The following is a 21,034-nucleotide window of genomic DNA, read 5'->3' on the forward strand; positions in this document are numbered from 1 at the left end:
GATATAGGATTAAGAAGGTGAGGGTGGGGTACAGTGTGGAGCAACAAACTGAGTCAAACTGGAGTCACAAGGAAAGAACACCATAAAAAAGGATAAGAAAGGAATCGAAATGGCGGGTGAATTAAACTGTTGCTGGTGAACTTTCAAAGCTTTCTCTCCCACCCTTTTCTTCCACCCTCCTCCCCCAAGTAGTGCCTTTTTTATATTCCTTGAAGTATTTGCTCATTGAAACTCTCCTACACACCAGAAACAGTCTGTTCTGTGAGTCTCTATTAAATGTTGACAAGGAAAGCTAACTTAGAACAATAATTAATTTACGAAATTCCCAATACGTATGATTTATATGGAGTCATGTGAAGTTGACATATGAAATGACATAATGTATCATAAAACAACATTACTCTCCAAACATTTTAGAAATTAAAAGCAAATGTTTGCCTTGGATCCAGTTGGTCCCATCAGATCAGTTGGCACATCCTTCCTCTGTATTGATGCTTACTTCTTCTGTTACGTATTCAGAGCAATTATTTGTATAGGATAGTTTCATATTCTTGACCTGTTCTGGAAATCGATCTTTTTATTTTAGTTCTTTCATCATGTGGGCTAATTTCTCTAAATGAATTTCTCATTTCCTGGTTGTTTATGCCTTCTTAAAAACAGATAAAATATCTTTATATAGAAAACAAATCAATGCCAAATTTTGTTGTAAAAAAAGAAATGATATTTAGTTTTCTGTATAAACCTTTGAAATGCCCTAAAGTGTAAAACTTTACTTGGGTCTCATAAGTATTTGAATTAGTGGTATTTTGAAGTGATGAATTCACTGGAATTTCTTAAACTTACCGAATGATGGGTTTTACAATTGATTCTTTATCCAACTTTAGATGTTGATACACAGATCAAAATATAGGAGACTTGTATTTCTAGAAAATACACGGAGACTATCAACTTTATCCGTGTTTGGTTCTTAACAATATTAAACATGTATCTGTTTGGCAGTTCTATTTATCTGTACTTAGAAGTACATGAGTGTTGAATATAATACTTTTCTAAGACCGTGAATAACACTGAGAATACCATGTTTCCAAATTTTTTGAATCAGTTAAATGGAAACCATACTAATGCTTTGGTGTATTGTCATTTATGTTGCTGCCTTTTATTTATATTTTTGTTCTTGTTTATATGGGTTATGAAATTAGGCCAGTTCTGTTTATAAAATTATCCTAGTTTCATTTCTCTGTCTTTGACATTAAGACCATAGAAGCATATCAAGTCTCTAAAATAGAGATGCTTTAAGAATTCAGAAGTATTGTAAATAACTTTTAAGTATAAAGAAGTATTACATGTCCTGTGAGGTTTGGTACAAACTTTTAGAACAACCAAACTTTTTATTTATTTTCTTTTAAGTTGATTTTCCTTAGTGCACCTCTGCTAAGGCCTTCCCTTTACCTGGCAGGTGCCCCTATCAGGTTTATTGCAGGGACCCCTGATTTCTCTTGGAATCCTTCACTCGGTTTATGACCTGCTTTTGTCTCTCACTCATCCGCAGAGCCTGGCGTTTGCACAGTATTCGGAGATCCCCACTACAACACTTTTGACGGACGGACATTTAACTTTCAGGGGACGTGTCAGTACGTTTTGACAAAAGACTGCTCCTCCCCTGCCTCGCCCTTTCAGGTGCTGGTGAAGAACGATGCGCGCAGGACCCGCTCCTTCTCCTGGACCAAGTCGGTGGACCTGGTGCTGGGCGCCGGCACCGTCAGCCTCCAGCAGCACCTGACCGTGCGCTGGAACGGCTCGCGCGTCGCGCTGCCCTGCCACGCGCCGCAGTTTCACATCGACCTGGACGGCTACCTCTTGAAAGTGACGACCAAAGCAGGTGGGCTTCTAGAAGCACGGGCCTTCTCTGTACCTCTGGCTCTTCCCTCTGTCTCACCAACTTGTGCTCAGGAGCTGCAGCTGCTCCTCCTCCACGGAGGAAAACCAGAGGCAGAGCGGTATTCCAGCCGCAGGTGTGGCCGCACGCCCTAGGTGCCACAAAACAGCTGGAGAAATTTGCATACCGAGGAGCCTTGCAGTCCGATGCCAGTTACACCAGTCTTGCAATCTGTCGACATCCAGTGCCTTTCCATCCACATTCCAGACATAGCGGTGGTTCTCTCCGAATAACCCCTTTCTCATGTTTTGTTGCTACTTCAGGCCATTGATGTCTAGCTTGGAATTGTGTCTTTCCCAGCTCAGCCAGTAATGTGCAGTCTCACATCCGTGAGAAAGAGTGTTTCCTTGTTAGCATCTGTCCAAGAAGGAGGGACTCCTCAAAAGCAAACTGCAAAAGTGTGGGTGTGAAGATGGGAGTGCAGATGGTGGACTGTGTGACCAGCAGTCCTGTCCATTCTTGACCCGGGGCAGGATGCTCATTGAGTTGAGGGGTAGAACCACTGGCTTCTGCTGGAGGACACTTAGGATGCTTGCTCTGAAAGCACTTCCCCCAGCGGTGGGCACAGGCAGCTGGCTGCTGAGGCCTTTTCTCAGCATCACATGTTGCCTGAGGCCCCCTGGACTCTGTGTTTCCCCTCCACGGGCAGATACATTCCCCCTAGGCCAAACTGTTCATAGTTGCTAGTAGGTTACTCTAGGCGTTCAGTGAGGCTCAAATTTTTATCTGTGTGGTGCTGCCTTAGAGAGACATCTTAGAAGCAGAAATCAGTCGTTCATTCTCAGCCCCAAAGAATGAATTCAGTTCGTTTACACAGTTTATATTATATCATGTATGGTTCCTTCCATGCTGCCTTTGGTTAATGCATATTGTTTGTCAGTTGGATTTTGAACTGCATGTCCTCCTGGCATATGCTATTTCTTTAAGCACGATACTTGAGGAAATCAGCATATTTCTTACTTTTTGCACTGATGAGAATTTAACAATGTCAAAACATCAATTGGGTTCCAGTTTCTTTAGCTAATATGGGTTGAAAGGGAAACATTTGACAGAGCAGGCGCTTTTGAGGGACTGCAGAGACTGTTCTCCACGGCACCTTCAGAACCCTGTTAATTGTTTCTGTTCAAGCCAAAATATATTTGGTAAATTGATTTGAGCCGATGGAATGCCAGCTTAGCTAAACAAAGGCAGGAAGCCAAGGAGAAGCCCAGGGAGCTTTTATTTAAGAAATGTTAAATATTAATGTATTGGGACATTCTATAAAGAAGGGAAGATTCCCATTGTTCACTTTGACAGTGGTAGATGTGAAGAGCTCTGTTCATTCAACTTTAGAGGGATTAATCCACCCCAGACAATTCAGACACCTGTTGTTGTATTCAAATGACATGCCGCTCCACACATGTAGGCCTCAGCTCATCCCTTTGAAGGAAGCAACAGTTAGTGGCTTCATGAAGAATGTACACAAAATGACCCATTATTACACAGTTATAATTAGAAGCACCTTGCTTATCTGTTTGCAAGCCAGGTGAACACAGTGGATTCTACTGATACGGAAATTATTAGTCATCTACAACCCAATACTCAAAGGGATTCTGCATATTCAGATATTACTGACAGTTGAGGAGTTTCAATGCTGTTCCTGTCACAGCTGACAATACCTTACGGAATAAGTGTACTCTTTGTAAGGATTTCACGTGGCAAATGTGACCACAAGGATGAGGCTGCTAAGAAAATAATAATATATCATAAATACCATAATTAGGATAGTGAATTTAACTCTTCTAGGCCTTGAACTCAGTTTTACAATTTCTTTTCTTTTTCTGTCTCTCTTGCCATGATGCAAGTAATTTATGTGCCCTTAATACCCAGCTGAACAACTTCCTGTATTACACGGAGCGCACAAGCTTTCTGCTTGCTAGGGAGGAACTGTGTTTCTCTGGGCACTAAACTTGCTTCGTGATTATCCATTGAATGGAACAATTCCATTTCCAGACAATGGTCTCTTCCACTCTGGTCTACCAATCTCAGTTTGTACTACCCCTTAGGGATATTTTCTTTTTATTACCTATTGATTGCCTATCTAAAATATCACAGTATATCCTTTGAGTGTTTGTTCTTCCTCCATAATTTGTTTTCATAAGCTCATGTGATCAAAGGGTACCTTCTTCAAAATAGCAGCTTAAATCAAGCCTGCAGCTGGAAGATGGGAGATGGGGAAGAATGGCTCTGTGGCCCTGTGGTTTATAGACTTAGCGCTTCATGATGGAATTGTCTGCCAGAGGAGCACAGGTGGCCATGTAGCTTGGGTGGAATTAGGCTATAGCTACATTCCTAATAACAACTGGGGTAGTACAGAAGACACAGAGCAAGGCTCAGTAGCTTGAGAAAGCTCTGCTCACCCCTGTCACACACACCCCCACCCCAACTCTTGGCACTTAGCGAATCACTTAAAATATTTCCTTTCTGCCGCCTGTTCACTTCATCAACTCCACCTGAAAGAGTTACATCAGATACACCTGAAAGCATTAACATGTGGGAGTGCGACTTTTTATTTCACTTTTGGTAGAGCTCTACACTTGATGAACCTAGAGTGTATATATATATATATATATATATGTATATCTTTTTCTTTTTTTCCTTTGGTGTAAACTCTAAACAGAAAAATTATCCATTTTTAAGCATCACTATGGTATGTCTACAGATTTTGCCTCTCCTCTCTCTCTTAAAAGTGGACTGCAGCAAAAGCAACAATAACAACCAAAAAAACAAAGCAAAGAAAACCACAAAATAAAAGAACAACAATCCCCCTACCAAAAAAAAAAAAAAAAATTAGTAGTCTGGAGCCAGGTCACACACTTGAAAGGTGAAAAACAGGTTGGTAAAATATTCACTGGTGAGAAGGGAAAATTGGAAAGCTCTTCATACAGTGGAAGGAATGCAGCTGCTGCTCACATCCCACATGAGACATGTGCTTCAGCATTGGCCTTCTGACTGCCAGTTATTTATACCAATTTCCCATGCAGAGAACTGGGAAACTCATCCCAGCTGCAGAAAGGACTAACCCCAAACCCTCAAACACTTCCATGGCATTTTCATCTCATAAGATGCCTATTTAAAATATCTTTAGGAAGAGCAGTTTTTTTTTTCAATTACAACTTATTCATTTTTTTTTTTTGCCTGTCACTACTGTAATTTACTTTGCATGGATTCTACTCATGTAGAGAGTAAAAGTAACTGTGCAAACACATATGTATATGATACAGCAATAGACAAAGGCATCTGTAGTCGAATAAGTCATCCCTACACAATATGAAGCCTAGCGTTGTTCTGTGAAAATCCTCTTAGTATAATGATAAAAAGAAAAGAGGAGGAAAAGAGAGTGAATTACAAATTATTCTCTTATTTTGGGGGCCGTGTTTCATGAAAGAGATGTCAAGAGTCTCGAGAAGAGTTTATTAAAAACACAGTGGGTCTGCATCTTCCCAAGCATGCATGGACCAGTAGTCCATTGCAAAGAAAGAATGATTGGCTTGTTCACTGTGAGTTGAATTCCCATGAACTCAGTTGCCCAAAGTCTCACGTTTATTATATCATTGCCAGTAATTTTGTTGGAGCTCCTTTGGATGTAAATTCTCAACCAGTGTGGCACTTGGAAAATAGCATTTGCCTGCTGTCTAGGAAAGAGATTTGTAGTTTGGAAAATTTTGCAAGGTGGAAAATCTTTAGAATTATGCTCTAAAAGTTTGAGTGTTGTATGGAATTGATCTTTCCCTTCATTTCTCTGGCTGGGCAGCTGCCTAGTTACAGGCTTAATGAGGTCAAGTTTCTTCTATACCTTAGAAATGTATTACAAATCATATTATAGTTTGCTTGTCTTTTTTCAAAATGTTATTTCAGTGTCTTAACTAGCATGAAATTCACAAATTTCTTTGGCTTTGCAGACTCTTCGTATCAATTTACAGGGTAATTCATTCATTTAGTGAGTGTATACTGTGTGTCAGATAACGTGTTGGAAGATGGGGTATGAAGAAATAGACATCATTTTATACAGTAGTTGTGGTTGTCAGAATTGACCCCATCTTTGAGATCCACACAGGAGATTAGTCCAGTGTGGGGACAGACTAGCAGTGTGTCCTTGCTCTGATCACCATGTCCCATCACTGTCTTCTCTTCACCCAATTATTCCCGAAAGCCCAAGAGACACTTTCTGATTACCTTCTTTCCTGCTTTTTACCCAATTCTACTTAATTGCTTTTTGGAACCGAGCTTCTTCTCCTGATCAAGAAATCTTCTCTACCATTTGCTTTGGACTGAGAATGCTTCCATTCCTTTCATTTAGCATACAGTGATTTCCATATGAGTCTTTCTGTTTATTTCTTGAGAAATCCAGTTTTAGACCACTGGTTTATTCTACCAATAACTTTCCCTAAAGCGGATCTGTAACTCTTGCTTGTGGCAGTTGTGTGTCCTACTCACAGGAATGCTGTTTGGCCAGGCTTCTCTCCCTTTGGACCACGTCCAAGAGAATATTGGCTTAAGGAATATTAGTGTTAGCATTTTACTTCTGAGTGCTTCTTGCTGATCTTATATCACTCTGACATTGCCTTATGCCAATTTTATATTCAAACAAGATCCATTCCATCCCTCCGTACCCCTTTCTCCTTTTTCATCATCACCATATCTCCCCAGCTTCTGAGTATCTTCTGAACACTTACTTGCTCATCAGGCTAGTATTGATCCTTCAGGAACAAAGGTAAAGTCTTTTAAAAAGAGTCATGTTGATCTTTCCGGAGGCTCAGAACAGGCTAAATCAAAGGTTAGGTTTTGTCAGAAATCCAAGAGGATAAGACTGAAAACACACAGCAGGGACACTTTCTATTTTTCTGTTAAAACACAGCTTTCTTTGTGGGCTGTCCCTCTTAGGAGACAGTGACACTGAGTAAGGAAGAGTCCTAGGGCAGAAATGCACCTCAACCTACTGTAGAGGTTCTCTTGGTGCTCATCCACCAAACTGGTACCTAGTTCACCATTCACTGTGGGGCTCAGGCCCTGCCAGGACATTACCAGGAGAACAGTAAGAGAAGCCTCCAACGCACACCTGAGACATAAAGAAAATGATAAAGCCAGAGTTATCATTTGCTCTGGGTTGAGCCTCAAAAGACTTTTCACGAAACCCTCCCCTTTGTCTTATGGACAGTGTCTTCACATACAATATCAGGATGGATATGAGAACATTCCTTCTTGACCTTCTGGTCAGACTGATCTGTGATGTGTGACAGTGAAACCTGGCTGTCTGACATGTGACAGAAATCCCACTATTCAGTGGGGCCATTGGCTGGAGTAAATCCTAGAAGCTTTGGGCCAGCAGGTCTGGAAAAATATGAATGTTCTCAGAAATATTCTCCAATTGTTTAGATGGTCAGTTCAGCAAATCAAGAGGAGATTACATTCTTTACCTTGTGGAGTGAAGATTGTTTCCTTGGTGAACAAGACAGTACTGTCCTGCTGATTCTGTCCAGCACATGAGTAACTTTGGCCTGTGGGCTGGTAGCCTCCAATGCCTAGTCAAATTTTGAAGCTTATGATCAGCCTAGGCATGGAGGCCCCAACCTAGGGCTCATAACATCTCAACCCTAGGAAGCATGGATTGAACAGCTGGGCATGTCTCACAGATGACTGTAAAGTAACGAGGGGGCAAACATTTTCATTTGTAGGAGTGTTGTCCTTTGAAGAGGATGTATTCAGAAGCTTTATATTTATTACTTTAATACTTCCACTATAGCAAATAATTTGGAAATTTTCACTTGACACCTAGCATAATCATATGGGGGGATTATTGGATGAAGAAAAATGATACTAAAAAAACTATCATCTTTGTTGTCTTTCCATTTCTGCATTGTCATAGTCGTTGGATAAATGAAAACATGATTTGGACCAAGACAATTACTCTAGAAAAGGGCAAAAATATAAACCCTAGAGTAACATGGTCAATGAATAGTCATCTACAAGTCAAATTAGGGTACATAAGATATCATTATAAGGGCAAACTTTATACATTTAAAAAGTTCTAAGCCCCAATAATTGATTCATGTTATATCATACAGTGTTTGATGTGGTGAAATTAAAAGGTAATCAAGAATTTGGTGAGATCCTTAGTGTTCCTTGTTAGAGGATAGTCACATGTACTATGTAAGAGTCTATACAGTTGGAAACTATTGGTGGACTCAAGAGTGGTTGATCCTCTTTTCCTCTAGGTTTGGAAATATCATGGGATGGAGACAGTTTTGTAGAAGTCATGGCTGCACCCCATCTCAAGGGCAAACTCTGTGGTCTTTGTGGCAACTACAATGGACATAAGCGTGATGACTTAATTGGTGGAGATGGAAACTTCAAGTTTGATGTGGATGACTTTGCCGAGTCCTGGAGGGTGGAGTCCAATGAGTTCTGCAACAGACCCCAGAGAAAACCAGTGCCTGAACTGTGTCAAGGGACAGTGAAGGTAAAGCTTCGAGCCCATCGGGAATGCCAGAAACTCAAATCCTGGGAGTTTCAGACCTGCCACTCAACTGTGGACTATGCTACTTTCTACCGGTAGGTACAGTGCCTTGGGGAATAGGCTTGGGTTACAGACCAAGGGTAGACTTGACCATGGAACAGAGGGTATCAAATCCCTTGGTGTACAAAACAAGGGCCCCCAAAGTGCAGTGTGAGCACCCCTGCTTCTTTCTTCTCTTGAGACTGATCTCATCTTGACTCAGTCCCACATTATGTCCCAAATTAGGAAATTGAAGGGCATATTTCAGAACTATCTCCTATAAGTGATTCTGTTTTTGTGTCTGCAGTTTCACTGGAAAGCTAGTGACACTCTAGGATTTTTCCAGGTGTTAGCTTGACTCCTAAGATTGAGGAGTGCTTCCCAAAATCTGGCCTCAAATGCAGTGGTATAGGGCAGAGGTAGGAATCTCAGATCACTCTGGCTGCCTTTGGGTATTTGAGTGAGCTTGGTTATTCTAGATCTGAGGAAGAGTTCATCAGGTCTTTCTCATGGTCTCGCCCAGAACACATCTGCACATGGAAAACAAGGTGGTGAAGTGAGGATTCCTTGGATTTTAGCCAACTATGAGACTTTGTGTCCAGAATCAGAGGAGAGTAGAAACAGGGCTTGAGGATGGAGGAAGGAAAGTCTCTCATTAAGACCATGGATTCCATTTGTATTAAGCAAACCACTTTAATCATTGTCTTAAATGAACAATACATATTCATTGAAGTTACCTGTTTTGTGAATATAAAGGCAACACCTACTTTTACATAAAATTAACCATTATAATGTGCTAAAGATTTTTAAAAATGCCCTGTTTCACACCCCTGAGCTAAACATTGCTTTCAATTTGGCAAACATGTCTATACATTTCTGTATGCAAACTTGTATGTCTAGTGCAATATTTATATTATGTATCGACGATATATGGAAAAAAAAAAAAAGACCGTGGGTTCCATAACCTTTTCTAATTCTGATTAACCTCCTTCCATACAAAGCAACTGGTTACAAAGGAGAACTGGCTTTGACTTCTGTGCTACAAGCTTGCATTTGTGAGTTGTTGAGTTTGGCCTGGTTGTACTTCCATTTACTACACAATTCCATGAGGTTCAAGAGCTAAGACTGTATATAACTTTAACCACCGTGGATGTGGGAGGAAACATGAGATGAACACAGTCCAAAAAGGCCTTGTTTAAGTGATTTGCCTGTGCCTCTTAAAATGAGAAAGCTCCTGTGGTCTGAAGCCACAGAGAAGTTGTTTTTACCCTTTAACTGCCACCAGTTTATTTCTCCTAGTTCTCGTTAAATGTGATCTTTTTTTATTTATTTGATCTTTGGATATAAAAGATAAAGTTCTATAAAGTCAGCTCAAAGTAGGGTGGAAAAAGGACTGTCCCTGTCATCACAAATCCCTGAACATGGCTGCATCTGCCAAACCATTTTGCTCCAACTCATGTGTTTAGTTCCTTCAAGCCATTTCCCGGTTGTAATTTGAATTCTCTGGGTTCCCTTCTTTCTCCTCCCAGCACCACCCCCTAGATTGACCTCACCCTTGTCTATTGAAATCAGAAGATCTTAATGCACTCTGGAGTGAACTAAGCACTTGGACAGACAAACCAGGCTTCATTTGGAATCTAAATACCCATCACTTGAAAGTCTGATAGGAAGCAATAGAGCACAGCAATTAAGAAGCTTGTGGTCTCCCAGAGCTAAAAATCCAGTCCAGCTTTACAACCTTGAACAGTTATTTAAGCTCGCTAAACCTTAGTTTGCTTATCTGGGAAGTGGGGATAATAAAGAGCCTATCTTGAAGAACTGTCGTTCAGATTCAATGAGACTGTGAACATAGATGCATGTGCTCAACCCAGTGCCCCCGAGCAATGTGCTCTATAACTGTTGGCTGCTATTGTAGCTTCTACCATTAATTAAATGATTAACAAGGGTGAGGCTTCTTTTGGAAGCTCCCCTACCCCACTTGTGGATTTGAATTGGACCCCTCTGTCTGAAATAGAGTGGAAAGGCTGTACTTCTCCCAGGACCCTAGCAGCCTACACCTTTGGTTTTCATCCCATTTCAAAGGAACGTGTTGAAAGCAAAAATTGGAGAGCAGGCCTGCAGAGATTCTTCCCTTTTTGCAAACTTCGATTTCTTTGCTCTTTGGTGATTTATTTTGTATTATGATCCCTGGACTGCTAGCAGGAATATGATGAGCACCTTGGCAGAAGTCGTGAGAAACGACTTTGACATGGACAGAGAGAATCGAAATTGTTAGGTGGCCAGACAGATGCTAACCTTCTGCTCTTGAAAGTTGCTACAGCGGCATGGTTGGGGGGCGGCAGGGGAGTCACTGTGTAAGGGCCTGGATGCCTGAGTTTGGGGAGCTTATGAGAATGCTCTTGGGATCCTTGTGCACTGAGGTTTGGAGGATGGAGCATGGTGGGAGGTGAGCTTGTGTTCTGCTGTGTGTGGTGTAGGGACAGAGCACCCTTCCAGGCCAGCCACTCCCTGGAAGAGGCAGGGGAGCTCAGGAGGGCAGAGCTGGACAATCCTGACTGTCACGCACTTTGCTGATAATCTCATTCCCCAACCGAGAGGTTCACCTTCATGCACTTTCAAGTGAGGGTGGCCAATATTGGGTAGATCCTGGATTTCTTTCTTTCCTCCAAGCACGGATGTGGCAGGAGAGAGAAAAGAAACAAGGTCAACGTGGAAAGGGAGTTCTGTTCTCAGGGGATCTCCAGCAAGGAACAAACCTTAGGGAGCCTTTAGGAAGCAACGGACAGAGAATGCATCGGGCGATGCCAAGCCGGACGTAACCTCAACCCTGCCACTTTCTAGCTGTGTGGCCCTGGTAGCTTGCTGGGTTTCAGATTCTTTGCCTTTAGAATAGGTATGACAGCGACTGCCTGGTGGGATTGCTACTCCACGGACTGAGGTCAACGGGTGGTGCCACGTTGGTCCGTGATAGACAGGCCGTCCTGGCACAGTGTGCTGTTGTCCTATGTCCCTTCCTCTCTATGGAGAATCTGGCCCGCCCCACCCCTGGCCACTTACATTTCTGATTGTCGAGATCTTCTCCTGTGCTCATTGTGGAGAACAGATTAGATAGAGTCTCACTGATGAATCTACGGAACGATTTATAAGTGAACCGTTTCTCTTTCGTGGCCTTGAATGAAATACAGTAAGTGAAGATTGCATTGCAAGCCTTTTAAAAAATTGTTCTTTTTGTCTTATAAGAATAATATATGTTCATTGTATGACAATTAAGTAACATTAAAAAGAATAAAGAAGGGCTTCCCTGGTGGCGCAGTGGTTGAGAGTCCGCCTGCCGATGCAGGGGACACAGGTTCGTGCCCCGGTCAGGGAGGAAAAAATAGCCATCACATCACATTCCACACATGTAAATTTTTGCCTGTATATTTTATTGTCATTGGCGGACAATATGAAGCTTAAAACATAGTCATGACCTGTGTTTTAAGGGCTGTGATCTTTTTTATGACTCAATATAGGACTAAAGGGATTTGCCTTGATATCATGGAAGGTCATATATATAAATTGTATATGAATTTGATTCCTTTCATTTTCCCCTTATCCTTCAAAGAAGTATATGTACTTACCTTTAGGACAAAGAATAAAGTTGCGTAATATACAAATGCCACCTTCCAAGTACCATTGTGTTTGTAACTTAGAGAAGGGAGAGGATAAAGGAGGTATTTCTCTCAGGAAATGTTACCTCTTTTGGGTTTCCTTAATCATATGACAAGTTCCAGAGGGAAAATTCTATTATAAATATGAGATAGCTCTTCTTATAAGATCAAAATAATAATTCTAATTTCTCTGAATTAGAGTTTACTTTTGAGATGTCTAGGACTTAGAACTCTTATTTTATTTTGGTCTTTTACCCAGTTCAAAAATTTTAATAGTAAACTGTCCATTGTCTAAAAACTTGAAAAACTTCGTAAATGAATAAGAAATGACTCCATATTAGCCAAGACTTTCTTTTTCTCTTTTGGGAAACTTTTTAAGATTTGCTCATTTTTTCTTCGCACATCAGTTCCACCCATCATGGCCTCATTTGCTATAAAAATTAAAGGCTTTGTGATCAGCATATTGGCTTCATTAACTCATTGAATATGTTTGGATGCAAAATAATTTAATCATGAATCACATAAAAATTTTAACTGGCTACATTGATAATGTGTCTTAAGTCCTAGAGTTGCTAATTGACTTGTCCTCAAATTAGATAATCCCCTTTGCAAATCTGCATTGGCCGCCGCTGGTGTGTCACAGAGACATTTCTTGTAGCAAGGGAAGTAGTTAGTATACTGTGGAAACATGAATGTGAAATCATTTCAATTATACTTGGATTCACACATAGGCCTCCCTGAGGAGGAGATGTTGTCTTTGGGTCTCTTTTCTCATTTCTTTGTTTTCACCTCCCTCCCCCAGCCTCACGCTGCCTTCTCCATCTGTGTCTTGGCTGCCAACTGGGAAATCTAGGAGGAATAAGCAGCCCCCCATCCTGTAGCCTCCCTGGTGGTCCTCAGCAGCCAGTATCGAATCCACTCCCCACCTTGAATTCGGGCAGGCTGACGAGACCAGTCTTGGCAGCCCCCGGGGGCGCAAGGAAGCCAGGAGATGGGTTGAGCTATGTGGGTCACGCTGGGGAGAGAGAAGACCACCTATACGTTGGGCTGGTGTATGAAGCACTAGCAAACTCAGACCTGAATCTTGGATGAAGTAGTTGCAAGTGAGTGTAACTTGCTAGCAAAGCGGACCTCTCCAGTCGAGGCAGGCCCACATTTCAGAGAAGCCAGGAAGATTAATGTGAACTGCAGCAAAGCCCAGGCCTTTACAGACCACCATCGTCTCAGGACTGTTTTCCTCTCCCCACTCCCCTTCATGCAGTATAATTCCCCGGAGCAAAAACTCTGTTCACTTGTTCGGTTTGGGTAAGTGTCTGGGGATTCCCAGTCTAGGAAATGTTCTTTTCTTTCCATGCAGTGTTGTTTTACAGCTATAAGGAATTGAAGGAAGGCCAGGGGATTCACAGATGTGTCCTTCCCGCTGAGGTCCTGGGAGGTAGGTGGTGGGAGGTTGTGCAGGAGAACGCTGGAACTCCAACAGCACAACGGTGTCGGAGATGCTGGCGCCTGGGGACTGCCAGTGGCTTCCTTCCAAAGGAAGATCACAGCCTTTGTGGATGACCCACTTTGGGTTTTCCTATAAAGGAAACTCATCATTTATTATAAGGCAAGAGGAGAGATGCAGGCAAGGATACAGACTTTATGTGTGTGTGTGTCTGTAGGAGAAAATCATATAAAGCTAACTGCTGTTCTATAATTAAAATCAAGCCAATCTTCCCTCGCTTCAAAGGAGAACGTGCTTGGAACATTTCTGTTTACAGCTTTTAATGATTTGCCTCAAATTGCCATTAGAACTAGGGTCCTAAATCAAATGAGATATTCATTTTAAAGTGTGATGTTCTAAACCTGCCTTTTTATTTTTCCTTTGGCAAACTTAGCTTTTAGGATGAGCAGCCACTCTGAATATGTAATAAAGGTGACACCAGGTGGCAGTAGACACCTCAGTTGTACCACCGATCAGACTTCAGCCCTTACAAGTCCAACCTTAAAGTTCAAAATGTTTTCCCTACTCAGTAGCTCTCACACTCTCACACACTCTCTCTCTCTCTCTCTCTCTCTCTCTCTCTCTCTCTCTCTCTCTCTGTCTTTTAACTTATGCCCTAGGCTACTCCTTCACTGTATCTAAATATACAATGCACATTCCTGCCTCTGGGTCCATGTCTGTCCTCTGCCTGAGATGCCTTCATTTTCTACATTGATTTAAGCTGAAAGCACAGCTCAAGTTTCATCCCAGACCTCTGTAAATGTTTTTTCTTTGGTTTCTTAGAGATGCTGATTGTGTTTATCCTTATTTAGTGCATATACTATATTGCACTGCTGTCATCTCTCGCCCGCATTGGATTTTAGGTTCACTCGGGAATGGAAAATGTTCTTTTCTACCCTTTTGTATTTCACCCAGCATCACCCCTGGAAGGTCTGCTTTGGAGAAAGTTTTCTTAGCTCCCTTCTTAGCCTTTCTGTCATCTTCATCCTCTCTGATCACCTTGTGACTTCTACCCCCAATGCCAAGTCCATCTTAGATCTTTATCCCCACACTCGTTATACACTTAAAGTCAGAATGTGCACACATTTCTGTCCTTTCAGGGAATAGACTAGTCAGAGCAAGCGGAGCCTCTGGTCCATCTTTGATGCTGCAGGAGCTATTGGCTCTTCTTATGCATGAGTCTACTATTGTGACTGCCAGGGGCAGGCCTCTGAATCTCAGAATCCACCTCTGCCTGTTAACAATTCTCTTGTAAGCCACTTGGACCGCCTGGATCCTCTTCTATCCCTTCTATCTATAGATGGCTAGTGTTTGGCCTTGCCATATTTTTTGTGTGGTATTTTGATCTATAGATATTTCTGCATTGACCTCTTCCACCATCCTGTCCCATGGAGTCATGGACTGGCACTGACTCTTCCTGGTCACAATGTGTGACACTGTTCATGGGGTATTTCCCCTCAAGGAAGTTCACCTGAGCTTTTGGTGTCCAGAGTTTTTATTGGGACTCAATCACCTGCTGCCTGCTGCCTGCATGGCTGACCTTCTGTAGCCCCTCCCAGAGGTCATGCTAATGCCTTTAGTCTCCAGCTCCTCTGGAGGTTGGAACTGTTATCAGATGGCCCAAAGCCCCCATCATAAAGCACACTGTTAGAGTGTCTCCTGGCCAAAGCACCCAGGCAAAAAAGGACAATCCTGTCAAGCGGTGCATTCCAGAGGCCTAGAGATCACTCCCCAGGAGCTAAAGGCCAAGGCCAGACTCTCTTTGGGCCAGGTTAATTCTTTACTACACAGCCTGCCTGGCTCAAGGTTAAATGTAATTTCAATTTGATTTTAATTTTAGCTTTGAGTTTATTTTCAGCATAAACTTCCCGGAAACCTGCAGTGTTTCTCCTCAGAAAATTATATTTTGGATTGTAATTAGATGGGGCTCTTGAACACAGATTTGAATGAGTGTCGCTGTAGCAAGTAAAACACTAATTATTTTGTAGCATCTCTCTTGGCTGCTTAGGGGACTTAGATTACTCCTTAGTAAGCAGGAGACTGTCTGGTGTAGCTTTATTGTATTTTCGTTATCGATGGGTATAAAGCCCTTTCTATCCATGAGAGTGACAGGGGTGGTGGCTGACATGAGGAATGTTTTCCTCATGTCATTGTTGAGCTAACTGGGACACTGAGAGGTGAGGGGACTCATTCCAAGCCCCCCCGTGGGGCCTGAGCAGCCAGCCTGACAGGACACTTGGTCTCGGGTCTTTGTCAGGGAACTTGGCAAGAGCTGCTAGGGCTGCTCTCAGAGTCCATCACTCAGGTTTTTAAATATCCTGCTTTTGCCACGAGCTTTTGGAGGAGGATTTCATCAATTACTTAATTCACTCCTTTTACAACTTTTGAGTGTGCACCTGCTGTGTGCCAGGTACTGCTGTAGGTGTGGCGATTTGGGACTGAACAGGAGAGACAAAAGTTCTTCCTTCAGACAGCTCACTGTCTAGTGTGGACAGACAGCGATAAATAAGAAACCAGGTCATTGCCAATTGTGAGAAGAGGAATGGGGGAAATAGTGTGATATGATAGGGTGGGCTGGGGGTGGCCAACTTGGAACAAGGTAGACAGGAAGAGCCTTCTGGAGGTGTGCTCCTTTGAGTGGAGCCCACCGTGTGTGGGAAGGACGGGGGTGGGGAGGTCTGTCATGGGCGGGGGAAGGGCAGGCCTCTATGCTGGGAAGGGTGTGGCCTGTTTGCAGACCAGAGAGGAGGCTGCCAGTACTGGTGCCTTTAGAAAGTGCTGGGTATGCTACCAATCACTGCATGAGCTTGGAAGCAAATTCTTTCCCTGTCAAGGTTCAGATGAGATCGTGGCCCCAATCAGTACCTGGAGTGCAATCTTGTGAGACCCTCAGCAGAGTCCATGCCTGGACTCCTGATCCAAAGAAACAGAGCTAATAACTGCGTTGTGTTTATTGTTTACATTTATTGTTAAGCCTTTCCTGTTTTCCTCATTCAGTAAGTTTCATTTTATTTCATTCTGCATGTAGTTTTGCAAGCTGGTGTAAATCCTTTCTGGAACAAGTTGAGGAATAAGCGACAGTGGCCACGGGTAAAGGATCTAACACCTCCGAACTTCTATTTTTTGTGTGAAATAGAGATGATATCATCACCAACAGATTGGTCATGAGGCTGAATGAAGTTTCCCTTGTAACGCCCAGGTGGAAACACCAAGGAATCTACTTCCCTTGGCCACATCACCAGTGTGGTCTAGTGGCATTCCTCCTTGAGCCCCGTGGTTTCAGGTTGTTCTATAGAAAATTAAGGTATGCAGTTGGATGCCAGAATGCCTCAGAACCGAGAAAACCTGGGGATGGGTATCCTCAGAGATGGCCGTGTGTGGGCTGGCTTCCGTCAGGCCACAGACAGATTGGTTGAATCTTTGATGTGCTGTGAGTACAGCCCTGTGACTCAGTGAGGCAACAGGGACAGGAGCAGCGCCTTGTGAAATCAGCCGGCATCCTGGCAGCATCATGGGTTTCTCAGAGGTGGCTTGCTGGCCCCTGTGCTGTGCTGGGAGCTCAGGGTTGTACTGTGCTGGACGGCCATCCAGGACTTTTTGACTATTTCTCAATCAAGCTGGCAAAAATTAAAACTGATGGAGAGTGTGCAAATATGAAATAGGAGGGAGGCTTTTGTGATCCTGGATCCTCCTACACATGGAAATCTTATAGTCAATCTCAATTTTCTTCTGACCTGGCAAGGAAAAGGAACAGTAGGCTTGAGCACAAAGGCTTTCACAGGGGCTGGTGTTTCTACTACAGACCAAATATTCAGAAGTGTGTACGTGTTTAAAAAAAAAAAAAGCCTGGGGCTTCCCTGGTGGCGCAGTGGTTAGTAGTCTGCCTGCCGATGCAGGGGACACAGGTTTGTGCCCCGGTCCGGAGGATCCCACATGCTGCAGAGCAGCTGGGCCCGTGAGCCATGGCCACTGAGCCTGCGCATCCGGAGCCTGTGCTCCGCAACGGGAGAGACCACAGCAGTGAGAGGCCCGTGTACCTCAAAAAAAAAAAGACTGGGTGTAGGGGCAGTTTTTTTGTTAAGGAAGAAGATGCTGAATTACTATTTTTTTATATCCATGGGTCTCTTTTCTAGGCTAATAGTCAATTATTCATGTCTAGGAATCAATGAAATCAATCAATAATAAATTAAAACAGGTATATATTACCTATTGTAAAAACACACACACACAGATTATTTTGTAGTCAGGATTCATTGATTAAATAATTCACCAGGCGCTGTTCAAGGTGCTGGATGTATGGCAGTGGTTAAGATAAACGAGTCCTCTGGCTCACAGAGCTTGCAGTGTAGGCTAGTGGGTGAGAAAGACAAGTAAACAGGAATGTAGATAGGGAGGGATGCAGTTTTGATAGAGGATGTACAGGATGCTATGGAAACCTGCCGGGGGAGTGGCTTCCTGGAGACAGTGACTTCCTAAGCTGAAACCAGAAGCATATGTAGGGTTTAGCTGCATAAAAAGGAGAAGGGGTTTGGGGAAGAGAACAAAGGGAAAGATCCCACCCACGGAAGACTGCATGTTCAAAGCCGTGGAAGCCAGCAAGAGCCTGGCACAGGCAGCTAACACATAGATGTTGCATGGGGCAGTGTCATAAACTAGGGAGGTGTGGAAGATAGGTCAGGAGGCAAAGGCCACAGCCAGATCATTAGCGTTTATGCCCCAGCATCCATCAGACACGAAGGGGGTGCACTGTAGTTTCTTTCAGCCATTACCTGGGAGCAGGTCATACTGGGCATTGGTTCAGTAAAGATGAAGACTTTTCATTTATTCCTCATTCGTTTATTTCTTAGTTTCTATACACCTACCACGCATTCTATGCCTTAGGTCGTGGTTCTCAAACTTTAGCAGGAATCAGAATCATTTAGAGAGCTGATTCAGTGGGTCTAGGGCAGGGGCTGAAAATGTGCACTTTTAACAAGTTCCCAAGGGATGCTGGGACTCGGGGACCACACCTGGAGAACCTCAGCACGAAGTGGAGGAATTAGAAGAACTGCTTCCAGCTGTTTGTGGGTCCCCAAGGGGATGCAGTTCTCTGAGACTTGGTCTACTCCAAGACCATTTTATGGCTGGTGGGGCTTATCTTTCTTTGTCCTGTACAGGCAACCTCCAAACATTAGAGATGAGAACACAGAGTGGGTCCGTGGGTAAGGGATTAGGAGCTAAGCACATGCCCACCTAAAGTGGTCATTGGAGCTCACTGGCATTTTCTTGGTGTGTTGTTTAAAGTACAGGCACCAAATGGAATACCGCTCAACCATAAAAAAGAATGAAATTTTGCCATTTGCAGCAACATGGATGGACTCGAAGGGTATTATGCTAAGTGAAATAAGCCAGACAGAGAAAGACAAATACTGTATGATATCACTTATATGTAGAATCTAAAAAAATACAACAAACTGGTGAATATAACAAAAAAGAAACAGACTTACAGATATAGAGAACAAACTAGTGGTTACCAGTGGGGAGAGGGAAGGGGGGAGGGGCAATATAGGAGATTAAGAGATGCAAACTAGTAGGACTAAAATAAGCTACAAGGATATATTGTACAACACAGGGAATACAGCCAGTGCTTTATAATAACCCTAAGTGGAGTATAACCTTTAAAAACTGTGAACCACTACACAGTGCACCTGTAACTTAAATAAGGTTGTGCATCAACTATACTTCAGTTTTAAAAATGGAAAAAAAAGAAAGTAGGCACCAAAGTAAACCTTTTTTTTTTTTTTTTTTTTTTTTGCGGTACGTGGGCCTCTCACTGTTGTGGCCTCTCCCGTTGCGAAGCACAGGCTCCGGACGCGCAGGCTCAGCGGCCATGGCTCACGGGCCCAGCCGCTCCGCGGCATGTGGGATCTTCCTGGACCGGGGCACGAACCCGTGTCCGCTGCATCGACAGGCGGACTCTCAACCACTGCGCCACCAGGGAAGCCCCAAAGTAAACCTTTTAATGTCTTGTTTTATAAGCAAAGAAGCCCTGGTCTTACTGCTTCCTATTTGTAAGGCCAGGCCCAGCAGAAGTGTTGAACTTGTTTGACTGGGCCATTTGTGAGCCAGAATTAGAATCCAGAGTTGGAGTTCTCCTGGCCACTGAAATACTTTTCACAGTGAGCTGGGAACCGCCGCGGTCACTTTGAGATGAATGACCCGAGGCCCAGCAAGTGCCCACCCTGAAGAGAAAGCTGGACACCGTGCAGTTCTGTTGATGAACCGGCCTGAAGCCGGTGTTCTGTGCAGAGGCAGAGCTGCCCAAATCTTCCCCTCCCCCAGCAGGCAGAACAGACAGGCCCGGAGCTGGGGGCCAGACTGGTGAGCCCAGAATGGCCAACAGGATGTATCTGTAAAAGTCTGCTTCCTTTCTAACGGCTTCAGGCTTTTAAAGAACCTGGTCAGCGGGCACAGAGAATAGAGAAATAAATGCTTTACAAGGAAATCTGGTGACGATACTGGAATTAATAATTCTTTTAACATGAAAGAGCTGTTCTCTGTGATCTTTACTGTCTTACCTAGTGCTGGGAGTTTAAACAGATGAGAGGATGAGCTAGCTGGTTTCTTCGTTGTATCCCAAGCAAATGGCCCATGTGTGAGCATGAAGGTAGGATGCATTTGAGTTCCTCAAAGAATATGGGCCAGAAGACCTTTCAGAACCCCTGAAAGCTTTTCCATATGAAAAGGAAACCAGGAAATTGGAATCTTCATTTTGTCTCTGTGATCAAAGCCAGGGAGGAAAGATATTAAGCAGATACTGACCTGTAGTTTTGTGGCCACTGTTAGGATTTATTGACTGAATAGCAAATAAGGACTGCAGGAAAGCTGAGGTTGGTATTTACTTGAGGGGAAGGAAAGATTTGGATTCAGAGGTTGACTGAAAACAGAGGCCTGCATTACTAAGGAAATAAGTACATGGGCTTCAGTAATAGGAGGTAACGACAACCATGTTAACAGCATTGATCGACTCTCATTATGTGCCTGAAACTCAGGGAAGCCTAACAGTATTTTACAGTGTTAGTAATAATGGGCAATGCCATGCGAAGAGGAGGAGTGACAGCTTACATGTTTGCATGCTGTGTGCCAAGTGACCACCAAGGGCTTTCCCTGCATATAGTGTTGCATTTGTGTGCATGAGGAACACGAGCGTAAAGGAGGTAAGAATATCACCCAAGGTCACCAGGCAAGAAGGAGGCAGAGGGCTTCCCTGGTGGCGCAGTGGTTGAGAGTCCACCTGCCGATACAGGGGACACAGGTTCGTGCCCCGGTCTGGGAAGATCCCACATGCCACGGAGCGGCTGGGCCCGTGAGCCATGGCCGCTGAGCCTGCGCGTCCGGAGGCTGTGCTCCACAACGGGGGAGGCCACAGCAGTGAGAGGCCTGTGTACCAC

General features: G+C 43.4%; 1 protein-coding gene across 1 annotated transcript in view; it reads left to right on the forward strand.

Annotated features, from left to right (window-relative positions):
• Positions 1 to 21,034, forward strand: part of BMPER (BMP binding endothelial regulator) — a 252,693-nt gene that overhangs the window by 168,393 nt on the left and 63,266 nt on the right. Inside the window, exons 12-13 of the mRNA XM_024750771.1 lie at positions 1,550 to 1,879; positions 8,191 to 8,527. Coding sequence (XP_024606539.1) covers positions 1,550 to 1,879; positions 8,191 to 8,527 — 667 coding nt within the window. The remainder of the gene's footprint in view (positions 1 to 1,549; positions 1,880 to 8,190; positions 8,528 to 21,034) is intronic.

This window comes from Neophocaena asiaeorientalis, unplaced genomic scaffold, assembly GCF_003031525.2.
Source record: "Neophocaena asiaeorientalis asiaeorientalis breed wild unplaced genomic scaffold, Neophocaena_asiaeorientalis_V1.1 scaffold164, whole genome shotgun sequence".
In the NCBI taxonomy this organism is placed as follows: Eukaryota; Metazoa; Chordata; class Mammalia; order Artiodactyla; family Phocoenidae; genus Neophocaena; species Neophocaena asiaeorientalis.